This window comes from Primulina eburnea, chromosome 14 (assembly GCF_022965805.1).
Source record: "Primulina eburnea isolate SZY01 chromosome 14, ASM2296580v1, whole genome shotgun sequence".
In the NCBI taxonomy this organism is placed as follows: domain Eukaryota; kingdom Viridiplantae; phylum Streptophyta; class Magnoliopsida; order Lamiales; family Gesneriaceae; genus Primulina; species Primulina eburnea.
Window position 1 is genome coordinate 30,061,478 of NC_133114.1, and position 24,545 is coordinate 30,086,022.

The window sequence follows — 24,545 nt, forward strand, 5'->3', positions numbered from 1 at the left end:
CTACATATTAGGACGGACTAAACATAGATCCGTGGACTAAACATAGATCCGTCCCTGTACCTGGGTGCAATTACATAGAAAAAGACTTGTTCGAAATTTATATAATGTAGAGTCCGTCGTGATTGCCGATGAAAAGTTAATATAATATAAGCTTCGTAATTATATCGATAATTTAGGAATGCACCGCCCAGCACATGCATCTTGACGTCATGCAAATTCATTGACCATGGACTCCCTAGTATACATAAATATAAATAGAAATAGAAATAGACATAGAAATATGGACAATTTGGACGAAATGATTTAATTTGAAATGAAGGATCTGATTCGATGAACAATTTCGAGAATAAATTTGAAATGACATTTATTTTTGGTTTATTTCACATATATCATAATTAACATCGTATCTATATGTAATTATGTATCCCAGTTTTATATAGGGAGTGCTAATGTAATTTGGGCGTAAAAATAAATTAAACATGATGAACTCAATCACGTGCATCTCCGGTTACTAATTATTTTTAACCTTCCAGTAATTAGATAACTAATTAAGGTGATTGAATAAGCCACGCGTGCAATAATTGCATTAACTTAAACCAATATTTCAAAGCCAAGTTGTCACGCTTTGTATTTAAGTTCACAATAATTCACGAGTCCACATCAACTTGGTATAGTCACGTTTTTCTTTTAATCAAACAAATAACATTGTATTAAAAAGTCACCAAATAATATGTCCAAAATCTACTAAAAAAAAACATTTTCCGTATAAGAAAATAATAAACGATTTGATAGAGCAGAACGAGCAATACAATGAGCTACCAAATTAACAGTACGACTAATATGTACTAGTGATTGGAAATTGATTAAAGCATAGAGAGATTGAATCTCGTAAATAATAATCTAATTAGATCCATGATTCATCGATTCCGAACTCATAATTTGACGGCAATAGATGAATACGAAAATATAAAAAACTTTATCAAACTTAGCCTTAATCGCTAGTACTCTCGTTTTTATTTTTGGTTCAAAGTCAAATTCGAATTCAATGTCAACCGTATTTGGTCATTATCTCATTCAATTATTCAGTTATTATTATTATTTTTTGACAAAATATAATTCAAGAATTCTAATCTACGTTGTCGTCTTTTATAAGCATCAGGTCAATTGTTTGACTATCAAGTCGATTTTATAATAATAATAATAACCTTGACGCTACGAAATTTTTACAAGTTTTGATGATTTTTTTCGAAGATCTGATAATTGATTTTAATCATATTATATTCGTAACTTCTTCTTTTTTTTAAAAAAAAAAGAAGAAAGAAATTCGATTACTTGTGGAAATTGGATATTCCCAAACGAATATTATGAAAATTATATGTCCTAATTCATACATCGATCGTGGGCTTTACGTTAATGGCCGCTGCCCCCACACAGGAAGCATCAGTTTGTGGAATCTGTGTGGGTTGATCGAATATTCTTACTGGGAATTATTGACTTCTTTTTGTTTGACGTCTTTTATTCATCATGAGACTTAAATTTATTATTTATAGATTAAATTATTGAATTTAAAATAGCTTGGGTGCGTAAAATCACGTGATAAGGGAAATATTCAAATAAATATTTTGTTCCCTGGTGAAAAAAAGGTAAAAAATTATAATATATATGAAATAGAATTGGAATATTAATATCAGTGCGTATATTATAAATGTAGAATTATTGTCTCCATTAATCAATAATAATCGTTTGTTTTTAAATATTGATGTTAATATTCAAAATTCAAAATTTAAATAATAATTATCCTCATAATCATGCTATGTCATATTTTGTTAATAGTTTTAAGTTATTTCTTAAATGTTGATAACAAAGTTATGTTAAGCTGATGAGGTAGTGATCCAATGGTTAAATTTGAGGCCTTGAGAATTATTGGTTTCATATTCGATTCTCTCTGATTGCGAATAATTTTCTCAATTTATTATTTATGTTGATTTAGTTGTTTTATATTTTTTTGTTTGAGAGATAAGCTAGTCTCAGATCTACGCCCAAGTATCGTCAATAGTGAAGATAGTTACGTTATATTTTTATAGTACAAAACTATATCATACTTAAAAAAACAAAGTTATGTTTACGCTCAAACATATATATTATGCAAAGAAAATTAAAGAGACCTGAGGAGACTTTACAAATTAAAATATATTTTTTAAGCCACGTACACTAAAATTAGAGGTCTTTGGCAAAAAAAAAAAAAAAAAATTATCATTAAACAGTAGAAATTGCACAAAAACTCATATAAAACGATTTTAGATGTCAATTTTGTGAAACATATATTATATTTGAGTCATTCATAAAAAAATTTTAATTTTTATGAATAAAATATTATTTTTTATTGTAAATATGGACAGTGTGGACTCGCCTCACGAATAAAAATCCGTGAAACCGTTTCACAAAAAATATACTCTAGAATTGAATAAAAATCCGTGAAACCGTTTCACAAAAAATATACTCTAGAAATTATGGTTTAAGGTTTCTGATAGTTTTTCTTTTTGTTTTTATTTTATTATAAAATATCTTATCTGAAAATATAACTTCAAAGAAATTTTTTTAATCCAGGCCAAACCAATTTAATAATAGCATGCATTTAATTGACGTTTACACTTGCTCTTTCTCTTTTGATACAATTTATTAATCTGCTTTGGAGGAATTCATTCAAGTCTTGTGGTGGAGGTCCCATGAATCACGCTTCTTTCCGGTGAAAGAATCAAACAAAGGCATGCAGGCGGTGGAATTAAGGCTTGTTTTATACCTACAATTACTTTTCTCGCTTTTTTTTTAAAGGTCAGATATGTTTATTTATCTGTAGAATATAATAATTATGCTAACCCATATCAAATTATTATTATTATTATTATTATTATTATTATTATTATAATAAATATATACACGTCTTTTTTAGAACAGAACCTAACGCTCGAAAGTCGAAACAACCGAGCTTTCAGCATCAACCAATTGCCTTGCGGTGCTTCCAGTGGTGGAAGCATTTTGTCGAATATTTGACGTGCTTAACTTGGAAGTTATAGCTTATCGGAATAAAAATGTGCTTCATTTTATTCGTTTACTGATAAATTTAAATCGTGTGATTAAAACTATGAGTGTTTTGCATACTTGTTGTGGGATTATATTTATAACCTTCAAAAGGAGTCAAGTGGGACGGACCAACCCGCAACTCATCATTTGGTAGGGTGGGTAGCAAAATTATGTCGTAGGACATACCATCTCGACAAGCCTAAATATTTTTCATTTATATTTGACAAGTTCGATCACAAAATGTCTCAACTCACATGATTGAATAAATTATCAATCTAACCCGTATATTTGGCTGGACGGAGTGGATCAACCCGATGAATCCGAACCATTTTGATAGTTCTAATAATAAGTATCCGCACAATTGAAACATGATTTTTGATTTGTCCTACACATTTAAAATAGACATTTATCACTTGCTTGAAATTCTTTTCAAAAAATAAGGTTTTGCTCAAGCAGTGGATATCCCATTTACATCTTCAACCCTTTGACCACATATCCATTGTACTTCTTTCGTTATTAAGTATAATTATATCGTATGATTTATTGATCACGTTAGTAACTTAATATTTTAATGGTAAAAATTTGTGTGAAACAATCTCACGGGTCGTGTTTTGTAAGACATATATCTTATTTAGATAATTCGTGAAAAAATATTATTTTTTATGCTAAGAGTATTACTTTTTATTGTGAATATCGGTAGGGTTGACCCGTCTCGCAGATAAAAATTCGTGAGATCGTCTCACAAAAGACATATTCTACTTTTAAAAATCGAATCGATTAATTATGCTTTCGTAATATATCATAATTATAATCATGATAAACAAAACTATAATAATGAAATTAAGGCATTCACTTATATTACACTATTTGGAGATGTTCATGTCACTGCACGGTGTTCTAATTTTTAGAAGTATGAAATTTAAATTTTTAAAGCAATAAATTGAATTTTTTTATGCTAACTTTATATGTACATATATAATTTATAAATATATATTCTATATAACACATATATAAAAGTTATGTGTGTGTGGTTTTGGTAACATTCGTCATCCAGCTTATTGTGTTAAAATAGTTCTTAAAAAATAAAAATAAAGACAAAAATTTATGTGAGACGGTCTCACGGGTCTTATTTGTGAGACGAACTTCTTATTTGAGTCATCCATAAAAATGTATTACTTTTTATGCTGATAGTATTAATTTTTATTATGAATATCCATAGGGTTAATCCGTCTCACAGATTAAGATCCGTGAGATGGTCTCACATGAGACCTACTCAAAAATAAAATTTGATTTTCCCATAAAAGGGGTTCGAAGCAATTTTCAATTTTCTTGCTTTGTCTATATATAGATTACCTATTGCCGTGTGTTTAGATCACATAATTATTGCTCCTAATCTCTCTTCCACTCTGTTCTCCAAAAATCTCAACGACCACCGATTCAGATTTAAGGTACATTCATCACTCGTAAACTACTCACTTTTAAACCTTGAATTTATGGGAGTTTTACGACGATGAATAAAAGGGCCATCCTTTTCAAATACAATCTATTTGGACGTGAATTGATTTTAAAACTTTTTTCGTGAAGCTGCTATTTCTCTCACTTTCTAATCCTTATACGGTTCCTATTTTCTGGGTCCTGATCAGAATTTTGTGGGCTTGTTTCATTGATTCAAGGTTGTGGTTTTGGACTCACCTTTTTTGCAGGGTTATTGAGAATTGAGATTTCAGACAGGGGGTTCAAGGATTAATGGCAAGAAATTTGGAGAAGTTGGCTTCAATTGATGCTCAGTTGAGGCTTTTGGTTCCTGGGAAAGTGTCAGAGGATGATAAGCTTATTGAGTATGACGCCTTGCTTTTGGATCGGTTTCTTGATATTCTTCAGGATTTGCATGGAGAGGATCTGAGAGAAACGGTATGTATTACTGTAATTATTGTCTTTTGGGATTGGAGACATTATGTTTTTGAAGTTTAATGTCTATAGTTTAGATTTTATCATTAAAAATTGAATCTTGATGTTAGGATTAAACACTAATGTCGTTGCTCTGTCTGAATTTTGGCGCATACCGCATACTCAACTTGAGATTCATGCGCTAAAAATATTATTACGTTCAAACAGGGGTTAAAATCGAGTTCCAAGATTTTTCTAAAAGCACAAGTCTTGACATCCTTTAATGTACTAAGTGGCGGCGCTCTATTGAACCCTCCTGGAAGAACTTGTTGATAAAAACTGGAATTTTGTGCTAGTTCTTGTGTCAATAAAATCATATTCCGAAAAGTTTCTTGTAGAAATCGGGTTTCGCTTGTTTTCAAAGATGTCCATGTCGGTTGATCACAGGATGCTTTGTTACTCCAGCTCCACACTCACCGAGTAAAAGTGACTAATAGTGTTTGAACTGAGTAGGAATATAAATCTTTTACATCATTATTTTATCTTATTTATGATTTGTTTGTTACTATTTTTTCATAGATAGAAGAAGTGGTATCTTTAATTTCCATAATTACTTCAGGTGCAAGAATGTTATGAACTTTCTGCCGAGTATGAAGGCAAGCGTGATCCTAAAAAGTTGGAAGAACTTGGGAATGTATTGACGAGTTTGGATCCCGGAGATTCAATTGTCATTGCAAAGGCTTTTTCTCATATGCTTAACTTGGCCAACTTGGCTGAGGAGGTTCAAATTGCTTATCGTCGAAGGAACAAGTTGAAAAAAGGAGATTATACAGATGAGAGCTCGGCTACTACTGAATCAGACATTGAAGAGACTCTCAAAAGACTTGTTGTTGATTTGAAGAAGTCTCCTCAAGAAGTTTTTGATGAATTGAAGAATCAAACTGTGGATCTGGTCTTCACTGCTCACCCCACTCAATCTATTCGAAGATCATTGCTTCAGAAACATGGAAGGTCAGTTCTCTAATCCATATGTGTTTTTTTTCGAATAAATAGCTAAATTTTGTTCTTACTTTTTGCCAAATTGTTCAACTCTTCCTTGCTTTTGTGTTGACTTTCACTTGGTCAGGATTCGGAATTGCTTGGCTCAGTTGTATGCGAAAGATATTACGCCTGATGATAAACAGGAGCTCGATGAAGCTTTACAGAGGGAGGTATGTATCGATTATTTTTTAATCCATATCTGTACGGTAATATGTGCTTGGTATATTTTCCTTGGGTTCTTAATTAGTGATAATTGATAAAGCCCTTTCATTTGAATTCATATACGGGATTTGTGTTTGCTTTGATGGACTTAATCTTATTATCGTTAACCAAATTGGGAATACGGATTATTTACTGCATTTCCTTCTTAGGTTCTGGTGTGATTGATAAGGAATTGATATTTTATTTCGTGAGATTTTGTTATATATAATGACGATATGATGTGCTTTGAAAATTTGGAGCAAATAACTGAGTTCCCGTACAAAAGGCTGGAAAACGTGGCATTTTCCCTTAAAAATGAGTTCTTATTTTCTCTTCCATTGAAACATTTTATTTCTGAACCAATCCACCGTTGTCATTGTGTATTTAGATTTCAAATATGTAATTTATATCTGTTGAATTATCCTAGGACATGCCTTGCTTATTTTGCTGCCTTTTTTTATCTCATGTCTTTCCACAGATCCAAGCAGCTTTCCGAACTGATGAAATCCGAAGGACTCCCCCGACTCCTCAAGACGAAATGAGGGCAGGGATGAGTTACTTCCATGAAACAATCTGGAAAGGAGTCCCCAAGTTTCTGCGTCGTGTGGATACAGCACTTAAGAATATTGGAATCAACGAGCGTGTTCCGTACAACGCCCCTCTAATCCAATTTTCTTCTTGGATGGGTGGAGACCGTGATGGTATATTTTGTTTCCCAAAATCTAGACCCATTTATAAATTCATTCACGAAAAGTTTATGTATTAGCCTATTAGGAATTAGAATGCATACATCATTGGTATCATTTTCCAGAGTACATTATTTATGTTCTTTATTTTCTAGGATTACAATGGTTATTTGTTAATTTATTGCAGGCAATCCAAGGGTAACGCCTGAGGTAACAAGGGATGTTTGCTTACTAGCCAGGATGATGGCTGCTAACTTGTACTATTCCCAAATAGAGGATTTAATGTTTGAGGTATGCACACTGCAAATATGTCGAAACACTTTTATTCTTTTTTAAGTTGACAGATGAGCCGTACAACGTGTATGTGGCTAATACTCAAAACTTCATTGGGCTTATAGTTGTCAATGTGGCGTTGCAATGATGAACTTCGTGTTCGAGCAGATGAACTGCACAGATCTTCAAGGAGAGATGCAAAGCATTTTATAGGTAACACAAAAATGCTTTTTCTGTAAAATTTATTTTGTATACTTCTTATTAATGAACGTTATATTTTTGGTATGCAATCTACAGAATTAACTGTATTTGTAATCAATTATTGATGTGTTCAAATGTATCATTCTCAGAGTTTTGGAAAACAATTCCACCAAACGAACCTTATCGGGTCATTCTTGGGGATGTGAGGGATAAGCTTTATCAGACACGCGAACGTTCTCGCCATTTATTAGCTCAGGGAACATCTGATATCCCAGAGGAGACAACCTACACCAATGTGGAGCAGGTTTTTTTTTTGTAATTTCACGATCATCTTAAAGCAAAATTCACATAAACCAGAACTCTGGACTTAATCTCGTTATGCTAAATTTGTTTATTTTTATCGTAGTTTTTGGAGCCCCTTGAGGTGTGCTATCGATCTCTTTGTGCTTGTGGGGACCGGCCAATTGCTGATGGGTCCCTTTTAGATTTTCTGAGGCAAGTTTCCACCTTTGGGCTATCTCTCGTGAGACTCGACATAAGGCAAGAGTCAGACAGGCATACAGACGTTTTAGACGCAATTACCAAGCACTTGGATATTGGGTCATATAAGGAGTGGTCTGAAGAACGTAAACAAGAATGGCTCCTGTCTGAACTCAGGGGCAAGCGACCCCTCTTTGGAGCTGATCTTCCAAAAACCGAAGAGATTTCTGATGTTTTGAACACGTTCCATGTTTTGGCGGAACTCCCATCTGACTGCTTTGGTGCATACATCATTTCGATGGCTACTGCCCCGTCTGACGTGTTAGCGGTCGAGCTTTTACAGCGTGAATGCCATGTGAAGCAGCCGTTGAGAGTCGTTCCACTTTTTGAGAAATTAGCTGATCTAGAGGCGGCTCCTGCTGCTGTTGCACGTCTTTTCTCAATTGATTGGTACAAAAACCGGATCAATGGTAAGCAAGAAGTCATGATTGGGTATTCGGACTCTGGAAAAGATGCTGGTCGGCTATCTGCAGCTTGGCAATTGTACAAGGCTCAGGAGGAACTGATAAAAGTTGCCAAAGAATTCGGGGTGAAACTGACCATGTTCCATGGTCGAGGAGGGACTGTTGGACGAGGAGGTGGCCCTACTCATCTTGCTATATTGTCTCAGCCGCCAGACACCATACACGGATCTCTGCGTGTTACAGTTCAAGGAGAAGTTATTGAGCAGTCGTTTGGGGAGGAGCACTTGTGCTTCAGAACACTTCAACGTTTTACAGCTGCTACACTAGAACATGGAATGCATCCCCCGGTTGCCCCCAAACCCGAATGGCGTGCGCTTTTGGATGAAATCGCTGTTGTTGCCACAGAGGAGTATCGGTCAATCGTTTTCAAAGAACCACGATTTGTCGAATATTTTCGCCTTGTAAGTAACTACCACGTATTGAATAATATTTATTCCTGGTCTAGTATTTGTTTGATTGAAAGTATTCATGCAAAAAATGTTTTAGGCCACGCCAGAATTGGAGTATGGTCGAATGAACATCGGGAGTCGTCCATCCAAGCGTAAACCTAGTGGAGGCATTGAATCCCTTAGAGCCATCCCATGGATCTTTGCCTGGACACAGACCAGATTTCATCTCCCTGTTTGGCTTGGTGTCGGAGCAGCATTCAAATATGCCTTGCAGAAGGATATTAAAAACCTGAAAGTGCTGCAGGAGATGTATAACAAGTGGCCTTTCTTTAGAGTCACAATTGATCTTATGGAAATGGTTTTCGCCAAGGGCGACCCTGGTATTGCTGCATTATTTGACAAACTCCTCGTTTCAGAAGATTTGTGGTCATTCGGCGAGCGTTTGAGGGCCAACTACGAGGAGACCAAGTCTCTTCTTCTCCAGGTAATTATTTTTCACCTATATAAGATTTCTTCGAAATCGAACTTGAATACTATGAAACGAAACCATCTTCTTTTCACAGATTGCTGGACACAAGGATCTCTTAGAAGGTGACCCGTATTTGAAGCAACGACTCCGATTACGTGACTCGTACATTACAACATTAAACGTGTGCCAAGCTTACACCCTGAAAAGAATCCGGGACCCGAACTACCATGTGACGCTGAGGCCCCATATCTCAAGAGAGTACATGGAATCCAAATCCGCTAATGATCTCGTGAAGTTGAATCCAACGAGCGAATATGCCCCCGGACTGGAAGACACACTCATTTTGACCATGAAGGGTATTGCTGCTGGACTGCAGAACACTGGTTAATTCTTCCCATCTCCCATTTTTGGTTTAAGCTCGACACTTATCCCTCCGAACCGATTCATCACAGAGGCTGTGATCCTTGTGTCTTGGAAAATTTGGACGCACTTCTGCTCTAAGATCGTACTATATAAGTCTTGATCTCGTTACTATGCTAGATTCAAGCCCTTTGATCAAATTTTAATAATTACTCTCTTGTACTTTTGGCACTTGCTATAGTTCAATAATGGTGAATTGGTTGGTATCCATTTTATGTAGTTCCAGTTTTCCTTTTAGACATGAACTCTTTTTTTTCAAAAACTGGTAATAACAGCAATTTAAAATATACTTATATATATATATATATATATATATATATAAAACTAGTTAAAGATAAACAATCAGGCAAGGTTCTCCATTTCCACTAGGGTGAACAAAAATCCAGCGATTCGGGAGATATTCGAATTTAAGCTCGATTTTTTTTTTAAAAAAAAAAAAGTCGAATCAGAACTCAGACGTGAAGTTCATAAAGTAAATTAATTTAGTTAAAAATTCAAACCGCTAATTAAATGAATGATATATATAATATTAACATCTTATATTGACAGCATCTTTTCAAATTGATCCATGCCATTCTGCTGAATAAACAGAGCAAAGAATAAAAACAACATTTGTAAAGGGGAATTGAACCGCTAATTAAAAAAGAGTCGAGACTAAAGTTGGGCAAAAACTTATATGAGACGGTCTCCTATATCTTATTTTGTGAGACAGATATCTTATTTGGATCATCCATGAAAAAATATTACTTTTTATGTTAAGAGTATTATTTTTTATTGTGAATATCGGTAGGATTGACACGTCTCACAGATTAGGATTCGTGAGACGGTCTCTCACATGATACACATTCCCAAAGTTATGGACAAGTAGCAAATTTTATATGAGCATTTTATTTTTCCATTTTAAATGACCAATCGCGCAGGAGGCGTGTTTGCCTCTGCAACTATAGAAATATTCACAAGCTATATTTATGTACATTAAAATTTTCGATTATAAAGTTAATGGATCTATCTCTGTATGTATATCTTATTTATATTCGGGCATAGCATTAATTTCACCTTGCATGACATAACATGTCCGATCTTCTACGGAGATGGGCATTTAATTACGTATGTCAGTGTAAAATATTAATGCCTCAAATATTATATTTAGTAATAATTTATTAAACTATCTTCTCTGTCAACCGTATTTTGAGGGAAATGGAATCCACTGGACAAAAGGAAAATTCCCATTTCAGTCATTCAGTTACTTAGGATGCTTTTACATGGACCCTTGGGAGTGCTGCCAAACTTCAAACGATATTACTTTAGAAGGCAAGTATCTTACCTCTTTACGTTCTAATCTTACTGATTTTTTTTGAGTGGAAGAAAAGTTTATTACAATTGAGTATCTTCCTAAAATTTCGTCTCAAATCTTGTACTCTGGCGTTAAATAAGCTATAAATCATAGATTACTAACTTTTAGTATCATGTGATATTTTTTTGTGAGTATAAACACAAGAAATTGAGGCAACATCTCTCCAAACAGCATGCTTCGCAACTTGCAAGTAGAAACACAAGAAAAAGGGCAACTTCTTAGACTTTAATTTATTACCAACTTATGTGTGGGCACTGTTCGGAAGGTGCCAAGTGAGGCATTAATTGCCAACATGTGATTTTTTTTCCTTCAGCTTTTTTTCTTTATTGGATGCTTACATGTGATTTCTGGCAGAGGAGAAAAATGCAAACTTTCATCAAAGGTTCTCAACTCAGCCAGCCGCTTTACATCATATGCGCACTAAATTTCCTTTTTCATGCGGAAAATAAACTAAATTTTTCAGAAAAATATGGAGCACTGTTTTCTGTGCAACACCAATTTGCAGTGCACTATTATTATTATTTTTTGTTTTTAAAAAAGGAAAATGGTGGCAAGTAAGAGTATCAAAAAACCATAAACTATTTATTTATTTTTTTTAAAAAAAAACATCAATTATTGGTTCTAGAAAGAGCCCGACTTATCGTGAGCAGGAAGTGGAAAGCACGAGAAATTAATGCCACCATTTACCCGAAGTCGATCACAATATTAGGACAATAATGAGTGAGTCTCATATGAGACCGTCTTACGGATATTAATCTGTGAGACAGATCAACCTTTCTCATATTCACAATAAAAAGTAATATTTTTAGTATAAAAAATAATACTTTTTCATGGGTGACCTAAATAAGAAATCTGTCTCACAAATTCGACCCGTGAGACCGTCTGACACAAGTTTTTGTCGACAATAATTGACAAAATGAAGTCATATATAAGGTGCAAAGGCAAAGAAAGATGAACTTTTTAAGTAATTCTAGTAATAAAAACGCAGAGAATAAAAATACATTAATTACAGTCATATTTCACCCTTCTCATGTGTATGGTCGTCTAATGTTTCCCCACCAAGGCATCCATTCCTTAAAAGTTTGTGTGTATAATATGTGTATATAAAATAGACGCACATATAGAGTAGTACAAACCACATCTAAAAGCCAACTTGAAATGTCTCTCAATTCGTTTCAAATATTCTGTTACACTTGGTGTTACATTCTCTATTATATTGATGGTATTGAAATGTCAACCAATTGTCTTATTATGCCTATTTTCTTGAAATAACATGTATAGCGAAGTAGCTGGTCTGCCGGAGAACAGTAAGAACGGGTTTGAAAAGAAGTTTTAAATGATCACAGATGGATAAATGTAAAATGAATGAATGAATAAAAGACCAAAAGAGACCTCACTTATGACTTATAATGCCCTGGTAATGGCCAGATATGGCTGGCTCCACAGAGAATCTTCTTGTAGCATTAGCGCAGCCTTGTTTATGATGCGCCAGGGTTTTGAAGATGCAAGTTGAATTTCGCGACACTGGTATAGGTATAGGAGCATCGGGCATCCATTATCTACATACTATAATGTCTCACAGAGGATTCCAAGATCTCTGGACTTGGGCAAACCATTTCCTTTACCCGGATTCCATTTTTGTAAATCTTGATTGTGGGTACGCTTCTAACATTCTCGGCATTGGCGATTGCAGGGCTTTCCTCGATATTCACCTTAAAGTTTAAGGTAAACACACAGTTTTAAGGTATTTACACGTGTTTTTACAGAACAATGGTCAAAGACCGGATAAAAAAAGAGGCAAAACTTTCTGACCTTAAGAAAATTAATGGAGGGATAGCGGACGCATAATGTGTCCAAGAACGGTGAGATATGTTTGCAGTGAACATCCGAACAGACTTCAAAATGGACCACAGATGCACCTGTAATTTTCTATATATGATTATTAACTTGCTACAAAGACTACTCTATTAAGATTAATGAAAAATTGGAGCAGCTACCAGACGACGAAATTTCTGCTCGGAACTGCTCGAGCCCTGAAACGGTCTCGACTTCTCCGCCAAATTTCATGTTATACACGTTTTCACCACGTGATTTCTTAAACGCAATTTGCACATGAAACAACGATTCGGCAACTTCTTTGTCTTCTGGGAGTTCCTTTCTTAATAGCTCGTAATCCCTCAAAGCTTCACTCCAGCGCTCAAGCTGCTATAACATTTGACGTTTGATCACATTTTTAAAAGCTGCAACACAGTAGAGTATGGAAATAGGTTTGGTAATGAAAAGTTATTTGACCTTGCTATTTGAGGCAGCTCTTCGTAAGAGAGCTTTGGTATAATTGGGTTGAATACGTAGAGCCTGGTTACAGTCGTCTACTGACTGTTCCCACTTACCGAGCTTAAACCAACAAGCTGCTCGGTTACAGTATAGCACGGGATTCAAAGGATCAAGCCTGAGACCTTCTCCATAGGCAGAGCAGGCTTCAGTGAACCTTTCTGATTTGAATAGATCATTCCCACGAACACGAGCTCGTCCCACCAACCTCACATTATCAAGTAGAATTGAGATTTCAGCATTCTGAGGATCAATCTGCCATGCTTGCTCGATAGTAGTAAGTGCACTATCAAACCTGCAAACTTTCATGGTTCTAATCATACTTTGAACCCTACACTCAATCTACCTGAGGGAATGCGGAAAATTCTAAGCTCACCTTCCTCGTGCCAACTCAATTTGGGTTCTAACAAAAAACAGGTATGCTTCAAAATGCATTCCAAATATCTCAGACTGGAACTGCGAAATAGTCCGCATTTCAGATTTGGAAATATTTGGAAGGGCTAAAAAGGCATCATCTAATTGGTGAAGTTTCAAGAGTGACTCTGCTCTACATGCACAAAGCTGTAAATTCAAATACAACCAGTTCAATTGAGGTAAAAGTTCTTCCATGGTTTAGAATAAATAATAGTGGGACGTAAAGAAATTTATCGAACCTGAGGTGAGGCATCAGCACCAGAAGCAATGGCAGCATCAACTTCTCTCAGCGTGCTTCTCCAGTCTCCAACTCTCCGAGAATCTGTGCACTTTATCAAATGCTTCTCTACCGACTGCAACTTCTGTACCTCTAAGGGATCTGCCAGATGCCCGGGAAAACAAAGATGCTTCTGGGCGTTCTCAACCTGCCCTAAACTGTCGTGCTCGGAGGATTAGGTAGGTTTCTAGAGTTAAATGAAAGGTAAAAACAAAAATTTGGACAACCTTCGACAAAAGCAAAAAGCAGAAACTACAAAAACCAAATGGATATAGAATTCATTACACAAACCAAGGAAATTGAGTCTTTCAACAACAAACTGATCATAATCATGACAATGCTTGCAAAACATGAACCAATAAATTAATCTAGATCCTTGCACTGACGACAGAAGGAATGAAGAGATTCAAACATTAGAGGGTAATTTTGATGCTTTCAGTTTCCTATCACTTTAACCTCAAAAGCCTCCACATATTCTAATGGCAAAATTGGAAACACAAATGGGAAGGACTTAGCACGATGGGGAACTAAAAGAAAATACAATTGACAAAATCCACTTAAAACGACAAGAAGGAATCCACGTTGTAGCCTCGGTTTGATGCACATAAAACATTCACTAACTCGATAGTGAATCAGTCTTGCCACGATCCACTCACTACAGTTAAATCAATTGACATTTCAAAAGGCTATATAGAAGCTAATCTATTTTCCGAAATTATTGGCAAGAATAAGAATCAAACTTTGAAGCTTTCACACACAACCCGACAAGAATCACTCTTTATCCACAAACTCACCTAAGAAGCAAAGATCCTAAGCGGTGGTGCGCCCGTCCATACTCTGGATCTAACCTAATGGCCTCTTCACATTCCCTAACAGCTTCGGCCAACCGCTTTAGCCCCATCAGAGCCGCAGCCCGATTGCAATGGTACGCAGCATTCCTCGGAGAGATAGCGATGGCCTTTTCATAAAGGCTCAAAGCCTCTGCAAATTGACCCTTCTTGTAGTTCTCATTCCCCATTCTCTTCAACTCCTCCGGATCATTACCATTGCAAACTCCCATTTTCTTGCCCGGATCTCTTGTGGGTCCACTATCAGCGACAGATTTAGATGCAATACCACCCCGCATTATACTGCCATGTCCATAATTCCCTGCACCAAACCTTAATACATCGGTTCTCGTCGGACGACTCACCATGCCGGTTTTCAAAATCCGGCCGGGTGGGCAAATGTTCCCGGTTGGAACTACATTTCCAGCTGGAGAGCTGACGGACCCAGTACCAGAGTAAACAACCGAGTGCGATCCACTGGAATGCGAACGTCTGTGGCCCGGCTTAGAGCTTCGGGCCGTTGATGGAGAACTCACCGCGGAGAGTTCGCCTGAGTAGCTTTTGGGGTTGGAATCAGGCGTCTTGGGCATATTCAGATTAGGCCCGGCGGACATTCGGCCGGAGACCGATCCTGAGGAACTGGAACTACTGCTTGTGGTGGTGGTGGTAGTTGCTGTGGAGGTGGCAGAAACGCGACCACCAGTTCTGGTCCTTAACGGCGAAAAGCTGGAGCCCAGATCGAGCTCCCGGAAATCCGGCTTGTTAACGTCAACGCCATTATCTTCTTCCCCACAACTTAAAGAACTCCTCAACCGATCCGACAGGGTCTCCGAAACAAACTCCGACGCGGTTTTCTTATACTGCGACATTTCCGCGCGCACGCCTTTCTATCTTCAACAAAAAAATATGCACCACGTATCCCGAAAGCAAGTAATCCTGCGTGAATTCTCACAACCAATAGGAAGCAGTTAACATAAAAGCTCCCACAACAGCAGCAAAAGAAAGAGAGAGGGAGATGGGGGTCTCGTGAATGAATGCGAATGCATGATACCGAAGAAGAAGAAAAATGGAGAAGGAGAGAGAGTAGAGGAAGATGAAGAAGCAGTATTTATGTATGTATAATGGCAGAGAAGATGTTTTCATGGCTTCTCAAATCTCACCTGCTTCTTCACGAGACACCTCTCCTCTCTCTCCATTTACTCTCTAAAAAATAATTAATAAATATATTTTTTAAAAAATTTATTAATTTTCTCTTTATTATCACTTATAATTCAGCTCATTCATAACTTAATTTATTAAAATTTAATATTCCAATTGATAATCACTACCAAATTTATAATGTCTAACCAACTACGATTCAAGGAAAAAAAATTCTTTTTTTTTTTGCAAATTGAAATATTGGGTTTTACTTTGTTTTGTGGATAAGTCAATTTATAATTAATGATTGTTGCATGATATTTAAAGAGTATGTCACGATCTCATAAGTCTTTATCTGTGAGACGGATCAATCTTATCGATATTCACAATAAAAAATGATATTTTTTCATGATGATCCAAATAAGAGATCTGTATCACAAAATACGACATGTGAAACGATCTCACATAAGTTTTTACATGTATTTAAATAAGGATAATGCTTCTCATTTTCCATCCAAATCCCAAACAAATGGTTTGACAAACATTTTTTTTCTTTAAATTCAAATATAGTTTTAAATTTAATTGTGACCGAACTGCCTCTGTTACAATTATATAATCAAAGTTTTTACAGTTTTATATTTCATAATATTTACGTAATTATTTTATAATTTGTATTGTAATATGTTTTCTTGAGAAAATAAAATCGTATGGGATTTGGTAGTTTGGCATCAAAATCAGTTACTATAAATGTGATTAATAACATTAATTTTTTTAAAAAAAATTACTCATTGGCCGATTTTGATAGCGGATCACCTTTTCTGAGTCTGTCAATTTATCTGTTTTACATAAATTATTAAATTGTATGATATATATGATTTTGGATATCTATCTTAATTTAAATTTATATATATATATATATATATATATATATATATATATATATAGGCGTCCCCTTGGATTCCTCTGTGCGTTGGAGAACTTTTAATGGTGTAAGCAGCTGACGTAAGATATTTATTTATAAGCTGGTCCAAGTTCCCAACGTTTCCCCAGTTCTTGCATGTTATTCTGTTTCCTTTATTACCCCCACAGATCCCATAGATTTACGAAAATGCCTCGTTTTATATTATATGGGTGTGAATTAATGGAATATTTCCATACACACTCAAACTGACAGACGATAGGCAAAATCATCACACACACATTTTTTATTTTAAAAAAACGTGAACTTTCTCTTTCAAAAACTAAAAAATAAAGCTCCAAATTTGATTGGGGGTTGTTATACTTGTACTAGTGGTTGGGAGAATATAAAAAAATTGATTATTTTTAACTTTTAGAAATTTAATTTTGGATACACTGATTTATGGCAAAAACTTGTGTGAGACGGTCTCACGGGTCAAATTTTGTGAGACGGATCTTTATTTGGGTAATCCATGAAATAGTATTGCTTTTTATGCTAATAGTACTAATTTTTGTGGTGAATATGGATAGGGTTGACCCGTCTCACAGATTGATATCCGTGAGACGGTCTCACATGAGACCTACTCCTGATTTTTAGTTATGAATGTGTAAAAGATCCATCGAAATGTTTCAACTGCCACACTAATGAAATTAGGACTTATTAACTAAAATGCTGCTTATGACAAAAATTTCTGTGAGACGGTTTTACGGGTCGTATTTGATGAGACATATATTTTATTTGAGTCATCTATGAAAGTATTACTTTTTTATGATAAGATTATTACTTTTTATTATGAATATCGGTAAGGTTGACTCGTCTCACATATAGAGATTCATAATACCGTCTCACAAGATACATACTTTTGATTAATTGACTTTGGATATTTTAGATAGGAAAAGTAATAAGACTGTCACCACCCATGAATCATGCATTGTACTGATATAATTATCTTGTTTATTATGGGAGATATCAGAGTTTAAATCCGGTTGAGAACAAATAAACCGTTGCTTCGATTTGTGAAAAAATTAATAAGACTTGAGAATAATTGAAAAATAACGTGACAAAAAATAAATATATATACATGTTACGCGATCAAAAAATGTTGTTTCCTATTTTGAAAATCTTAAATTACATACATGGAGTTTACATTTTTTTTAATGTTAAAGAAGAGCGATGAATGCAATTAAGGGGTATTATGGGAAAGTGAAAAAAGCTAGGGTGCGGACAGACAGAAGCAGCTGGCCATGTGCGAGAGATTGGGGTGCCAGCTGGCCCATTCTCATTTTGGAATGGCGTCCAGCTAAGCCCATCACCCCCCTACCATGTAGCCTCACGCCGCCATCCAGATTCCCCTCGAATATCCCCTTATTTTATTTAATTAAATGTGATTAATTTATTATTAAATAGTGTGAATTCTCGTATTTTTATGAAAATTGAGATCATTTACTAACATTTAATTATATCATAAAAAAATATATTTCAGTTTTAATATAGAATAATCAAATCTATATTATATATAAAAGCAGAGTTTTTGTCAAAAATAATAATTTCTCGCCAAAATGTCATTTCTAAAAATGGAAATATATATATAAATATTGAAATATGTGTACTGCAATAAATGATAGCTTCAATTATTGCTTGCATTGACTATATCAATTCATTTAGTTCAAATTTGAATTTAATTTATTTTTATATTAATTCAAATATAATTTATGTATTATATGTTTTTTTATTTAAATTGAAACTAATCAATGTTAGAAACATAAACTACATTAAGCATCATGTCATTGCCAAAAAAATTAAATCGACATGTGTTGTATTTAATTTTTTTTAAAAAATTAGCGAAAAAATAGTTTTTATAATTATATTATTTTTTCAATTTAAATGATCTATTTATTTTTCATTAATTTTTAATAATATCATCCCGTGCATCGCACGGGTTAAATACTAGTTTCTTTATTAATACTAATCACTCTATGGTGGTACATCAATATTAATAACATTTCAGTTATTTAATATCCCTGCTTTAAAAAAAAATTGAAGTTTCAAACAAACAGCTTTTTGCCTCCAATATTATATAATCATAAGAATACGTATCTCGTAAGACGGTATTACGAATTTTTATCTGTAAGACAGGTCAATCTTACCGATATTCATAATAAAAAGTAATAATTTTAACATAAAAAGTAATATTTTTTTAATGGAACCCAAATAAGATATTCGACTCAAAAAATTGATCCGTGAGACCGTCTCAAAATAGTTGTTGTGTAAGCACAATTACTAATAGCTAATAATAGAATCGACCCATCAGATACTATCAATTATATGTGATTTTATTTAATCTCTTACAATTAATGGCTAAAATATTATGTTTTTTTTATATGACAATCGTCTCTCATGCACAAACGCATTAAACAACATGAAAATTTGATTTTCCATAAATCTAAAATGCCATTCTAGATATATTATATTACAATATAAATATATTTTTTGCAAACACGGAGAAACAATATATTCTTTTTTTTTTCTATTCAAGAATTTAATTATGTCACACATTCTTTAGATCGACATCGCTGTCAACAACGGGACTGTGTATATTGTATCATCAAGTCATTGATTTTTCACGTAAAATTTGAGCTTATCAACTAAAGAATATAGTCAATTTCAATCAACTTGGTAAGAAGAATCACGGGCATGTGGAGAAAAAAGGAGAAGCAACAAATGGAAAATAAAAAAAGTGAAGAAAATATAGGAATACATGTAACAGAGTAGATTTCTTGTGAGTTGATCTCACGAATTTTTATCTGTTAGCCTGGTCAACCCTACCGATATTCATAATAAAAAGAAATATTTTTTCATATATAATCCAAATAAGATATCTGTCTCATCAAATATGACTCGAGAAACCATCTTACACAAGTTTTTGTACATTCAACAAATCTATATGTATATATATATATATATATACATACTAAATAGAAAATATGGAATGTTATATTTTTATTTATTACATGCATAATGTGTTGAAAGTCGTATATTAGATTATAGGGAATGAACAGAAACATATAAACGGAAGTCAATAGAATAATTAAACCTCTACTTGGTGGTTTAGTTATGGGTATTTTGATTATATTAGCTCCTCAACTTGTGCTCTTTACCGTGCAGCGCACTCACCATTTCCCAATCAAAAAACATTTCGCGCCATAAACTATGTTGCAACCGAATAAGATATGATTGAATATTTGAGTGAAATTATATATCTACTTGTTTTATTTGAATTGGCGTGGAATATGTGACATTTGTGGGTCCTATAATTGACATGTTAGAGATTTTGAATTTGATAACACTTTATTGATGTTATCGTATGTATATCTTCCTTATATTTCATTGAGGTTGTTGCACCTGCTCAAACTTTGATGATTTGATAGTTATTCTATTTTTCTATACATGTTCAATCGATGAATAATTGACTTGATATCATCACAATATGAGTACATTATATATCATATATCATTTTATAAATACATATATTTATCACGGCTCAGTTGATGTGGTTGTTATTGTCTTTGTGTGCGGAAAATGTCAAGTACCTCGTGCAAGTAATATAATTTCGAGAAAATACACAAGTTTTGTTAACAACTAAAACATTATAATATCAAAAATTAATTGCAAAAAAAAAAATTATAATAAGTAATAAAGGAAAAGAAAAAGTATACACGTCACTCCAGAAATGGGCCTGTTAGGCAGCCCAAGGATCTCATATAGGTAGGCAGGCTGTAGACCAGTCTATGCTCTACACTTTGGAGAATAATGAGCTGGCCCAATAATGATAATCTGCAACCCAAATTTAGATTTTTCTTCCATGATATTTGGCATCGGATAGGTCTTATGTGAGACCGTATCACGGATCATAATCTATGAGATAGGTCAACCATACCTATATTCACAACAAAAAGTAATACTCTTAGCATAAAAATTAATATTTTTTCATGGATGACTCAATTAAGGGATCCGTCTCACAAATACGATCCGCGAGATCGTCTCACGCAAGTTTTTGCCTTTGGCATTTACCTCTCTTGTATATCCTCGTAGAAACGTTAATGTAAAAAATCCGCTAAAATAATTTGTCATCTAAGAGCGGTGAAATAATTTTTGAATTAAAATTTATAAATTTTATGCTGCGTCGTCGTCGTTTGGCCTTTAGATATCTATTAAAAAAAAAGGTTCCATTACTAGTAAAAGGAACAGAAATTGGATGGAGGAGAATCATAGTAGCCAAACTTAGAATGTCTTGTGAGGGAGAGCTCAAAGGGTACAAGGAATTATCCGCAAAACGAACAAATAATTCACGCTACATTTAAGCCTAGGCGACTACAAGGATGCACAAAGGCAATATATTTTATCTTTTTTCAAGGAAAAAGTTCTTGTAGCCATCACTCATATTATAGGTGCAAAAGATTTTTCCTATATTTTTTTCTAAAATTTGAATTTGAGCTTTATACATTTAAAACATATCGTCTAAATTCATTGACTAAGTATGAATTGAAAAAAAAAAAAAAAGGGAAAGATGAAAGGTTTTCCAATTCATTATATTTTTAAAAAATAATAATGCACCTTGATTTTTTATTCAAAAAAATAAATTTCCATTTTTTCAAACTTTTAATCAAATGCAGAAGGTTCTATATGATCTTAAAAGTTTCCCCTGTTATTTTAGAAAATACTATTAATATTAAAATACTTCAATCCAAAAACAACCCAAATATCTCTGATTAAATGCTTGATTTTGATTTTTGCTTAGCGATATATACACATACAGACACACAGTGAGGCCATGAGAAGCCCATTTACGCTCACAAAATGTAAAAAATGAATTGTATTCTCTATGTTACATTAATAATGAAGTCTTGGGGTACGAGGATGTAAAAATTTCACATGCCTCGCAAAGAAGTAACATTCTCACCACTTGCTGTGTCTCCAAACCTTCAAAATCCATACCCCCATCAAGAATTCTGTCTCATATGAAGAATCAGTGCCAAAAAATTGGTCTCTGCTCGAAAATCGCCGGGGGCAACAGAAACTGAGCTGCTGCATATAATATATCAATGCATGGTTACTGCAACAGGAGCAACCACTCCCAAAAAATTGTTCCAGTTTCTGCATTTGGTTGTATGCAGTTAAGCTCGATATTCATCGTCATCTGATAAGAGTAGAGCTCTTCGAACATGTATCTTTACTGTGGTCGCAGAGTCCTAAAATTCACAAAACATAGGAAAGACGAACCAATCTATCAGGAGTAGATCCACGATTTGGGGTGACATGGGATGGGAAAGACAACTCAACAATTTTGGGGGCCAAGTCGAATGATCTATTAAAACAATTACTTAAAATTTCATCTTTTTTTTTTGGGATGAAAAGCTGCTTAGGTATGATCCTAAGTTCTATGGCAAAGTTCTTCAACATAAGGTCAGTGCTACAGTGTTTGTTAAAAGTTGGCGACATATTTCATTAGTTGCATATTCGACCACATCATACGATACATGATCTTATTGAAATCATTATTCATCACAGCTGAATAAGGGCACAAAGCAAAATGATTCGAATTGATTTTTAAAAAAAAAAAAGCGAGAGTGGCGTTTAGGAAGATTTCTGATTGATTATTATTTTTATCATTATACAATTGATTTTAGTCACATGAAAAGCCAGCTCATTATAACTAGTAAACAAGAATATTGTGGCACTAACCATTTAGTTTTGGATCAGTGATACTGGACCTTTCTTCATGCAACCAAGGTATGTTAGTGAATGTGAACGATCTTTAGCCAGGAGCAAGGATAGTAGGTCTGCTCACAAACAAATTATAGCTGAGAAAACTTATGTACAAAGTCAAACTGGTAAAATCTTCTTACCCGGTCGTAAATATGTCATCGTCAGCTTTGACATAGAAATCATAATCATAAAGAGCATAGGCATCTTTGAAAATAGCCAAGCTGCAAAATAGATAAAGGTAAGATTAACCAAGAGAACGGCTTCATAGTATCCATGGATAACAAAACAGAACTAACGTTTTGTATGGGAGCTTACTGTACTCCTCCTCGATATCTAGCAGCAGGAAATCGTCATACTTTGCAACCTCCTTCTCAAGCTCTGACATCTTCGATGCATCATGGTTCTACCAATTACAAATCTAAATGCCAACCCAGTGCTTTCTTCAAACCTATCATTCCATTCCAAGCAATTGAAGAGCGTTTCAACTAATCCAGGTAGAACACAAGTAATAATGAACAACTAAGATAGTTATATGTTCCGATTTGAATAAAACAATTGTTGAATCAGGGAAAAAGTAGTCGTGTTTAGAAGAGAATTAATCTTGAATGGACAAACCAAATAGTTTCCACAATAATTAGTTCTGAAACAATGCACATTCATGCCATCAGACAAACGCAGAACATGTATAACAAGTGCAATAAGCAAAATATTAATGGCGCCTCTAGCAAAAGCTTCCGAGACACAACAATCCATCAAGAACTTGACACAAAAACAAGAAAGAGCAAAAGAGAACAAATCTTCCATTGCAAATGAGTAAAATGAAAATGCCAAGCATTGAGCTTTTTGGCTAACGATCAAAACAGTATTTCCAGGCAATATACATGAAGTTAATGCGAGTAACCAAATGGGTAAAAAAGGCAGCGGAAAACGAATATTAGTGAATGCCGTTTAAGCCCATCATTATCAGAAGGAAACCAAGTCCGACAAAATGCCCCTCGCCGGCCCGCGGATCCGAACCCAGTTTGAATCCCCACAAAGCCCATCAGTTTATGACGCTCAGGCCCCTCATCTGGACTGCCATCACCGGTATTTTCCCATCTCAGAGACACTGACAAAGGCTTACCCAATTTACAATCATGGCCCAGACTATGCCGTGAAATCGCTATGAACCCGAAGACCAAACCCGAAAGCCCAATGAGCAGACCGAGCACCAGAGCCGTCGAGCTGCTGCTGTAAGAAGAGGGGCGGGCATAGAATAACTTGGGCGACGATGGCATGATTCAGACAATGCTCAGGTAACGGGCCCGAAGAAGAGGATGTTTGAAAAATAGCCGCCGTAACAACCGAGACAAGAGTGGTTGGTGGTTTGCAGTACTCGTAGGAGGTTTGTCTAGGACACTCCCCACCTGTTTTGGTCTCTTTTTAGTTTTTACATCTCCTGGTAGCAGATTATTTAAAGCCTATCCATATTTCTTAAATTAAGAATATAATTTAGAGCTCATTTTAGATATTTTATATTTTTTAAAAAAATTATAAGTATACAAATAACTTAATTTTGTAATTAAAATTTTAGGATATTTGAATAAAACCTATCAAATAAAAATATCGAAAAGGAAGAGAAACAAATAAAATGATCGAAAGACTATTTCTAGTGAGAAAAAAGATATGAAAACAATTCGGGATACAAACATAAGTATTGAGATTACTTTGAATAAAAAGCCATACTCTCTTAAAAGCTAAGTAGACATGATTTTATAAGATCTTATCGATTTATTAGGAATATTGTAATATCTTTTTTATTTCTTTTTGAAAAGATTTTGGGAAATTTT

The 24,545-nt window shown here is 34.5% G+C and overlaps 2 protein-coding genes and 1 long non-coding RNA gene across 5 annotated transcripts; 1 reads left to right on the forward strand and 2 right to left on the reverse strand.

Annotated features, from left to right (window-relative positions):
- Positions 1-4,360: 4,360 nt before the first annotated feature.
- LOC140813332 (phosphoenolpyruvate carboxylase) lies at positions 4,361-9,860 on the forward strand. The gene is made up of 11 exons (XM_073171831.1): positions 4,361-4,529; positions 4,785-4,992; positions 5,588-5,979; positions 6,095-6,179; positions 6,689-6,911; positions 7,084-7,187; positions 7,295-7,382; positions 7,520-7,674; positions 7,777-8,775; positions 8,861-9,247; positions 9,327-9,860. Exons 2-11 carry the CDS (start codon positions 4,828-4,830, stop codon positions 9,618-9,620), a joined length of 2,892 nt encoding a protein of 963 aa, XP_073027932.1. The 5' UTR covers positions 4,361-4,529; positions 4,785-4,827; the 3' UTR covers positions 9,621-9,860.
- Positions 9,861-12,159: 2,299 nt separating this feature from the next.
- On the reverse strand, positions 12,160-16,062 carry LOC140811797 (TPR repeat-containing thioredoxin TTL1-like). Of its 2 annotated transcripts, none has more exons than XM_073169866.1 (7): positions 14,823-16,062; positions 13,991-14,186; positions 13,714-13,898; positions 13,299-13,632; positions 13,004-13,211; positions 12,819-12,925; positions 12,160-12,718 (listed from the first exon to the last, which is right to left on the reverse strand). In XM_073169866.1, the coding sequence occupies exons 1-7, from the start codon at positions 15,722-15,724 to the stop codon at positions 12,566-12,568; spliced, it is 2,085 nt and encodes a 694-aa protein (XP_073025967.1). In that variant the 5' UTR covers positions 15,725-16,062; the 3' UTR covers positions 12,160-12,565. The 2 variants fall into 2 exon arrangements, with proteins under 2 accessions (XP_073025967.1, XP_073025968.1); XM_073169867.1 differs by having other exon boundaries at positions 13,004-13,208; positions 14,823-16,060.
- Positions 16,063-21,702: 5,640 nt separating this feature from the next.
- Positions 21,703-24,150, reverse strand: LOC140811634 (uncharacterized). Of its 2 annotated transcripts, none has more exons than XR_012113499.1 (4): positions 23,013-24,150; positions 22,857-22,937; positions 22,693-22,790; positions 21,703-22,199 (listed from the first exon to the last, which is right to left on the reverse strand). It is a non-coding gene; the product is annotated as an uncharacterized lncRNA (long non-coding RNA). The 2 variants fall into 2 exon arrangements; XR_012113500.1 differs by lacking the exon at positions 21,703-22,199 and adding an exon at positions 22,286-22,315.
- Positions 24,151-24,545: the final 395 nt, after the last annotated feature.

Bases quoted from the DNA above. Each gene is read 5' to 3' on its own strand.
- LOC140813332 (XM_073171831.1), top strand. From the start codon at position 4,828: ATGGCAAGAAATTTGGAGAAGTTGGCTTCAATTGATGCTCAGTTGAGG. The intron at 5,980-6,094 runs GTCAGTTCTCTA...TCACTTGGTCAG, and splicing joins TTGCTTCAGAAACATGGAAG to GATTCGGAATTGCTTGGCTC. The intron at 9,248-9,326 runs GTAATTATTTTT...TTCTTTTCACAG, and splicing joins CCAAGTCTCTTCTTCTCCAG to ATTGCTGGACACAAGGATCT.
- LOC140811797 (XM_073169866.1), bottom strand. From the start codon at position 15,724: ATGTCGCAGTATAAGAAAACCGCGTCGGAGTTTGTTTCGGAGACCCTG. The intron at 13,633-13,713 runs GTGAGCTTAGAA...GAAAGTTTGCAG, and splicing joins ATTGAGTTGGCACGAGGAAG to GTTTGATAGTGCACTTACTA. The intron at 12,719-12,818 runs GTCAGAAAGTTT...TTAAACTTTAAG, and splicing joins CCTCCATTAATTTTCTTAAG to GTGAATATCGAGGAAAGCCC.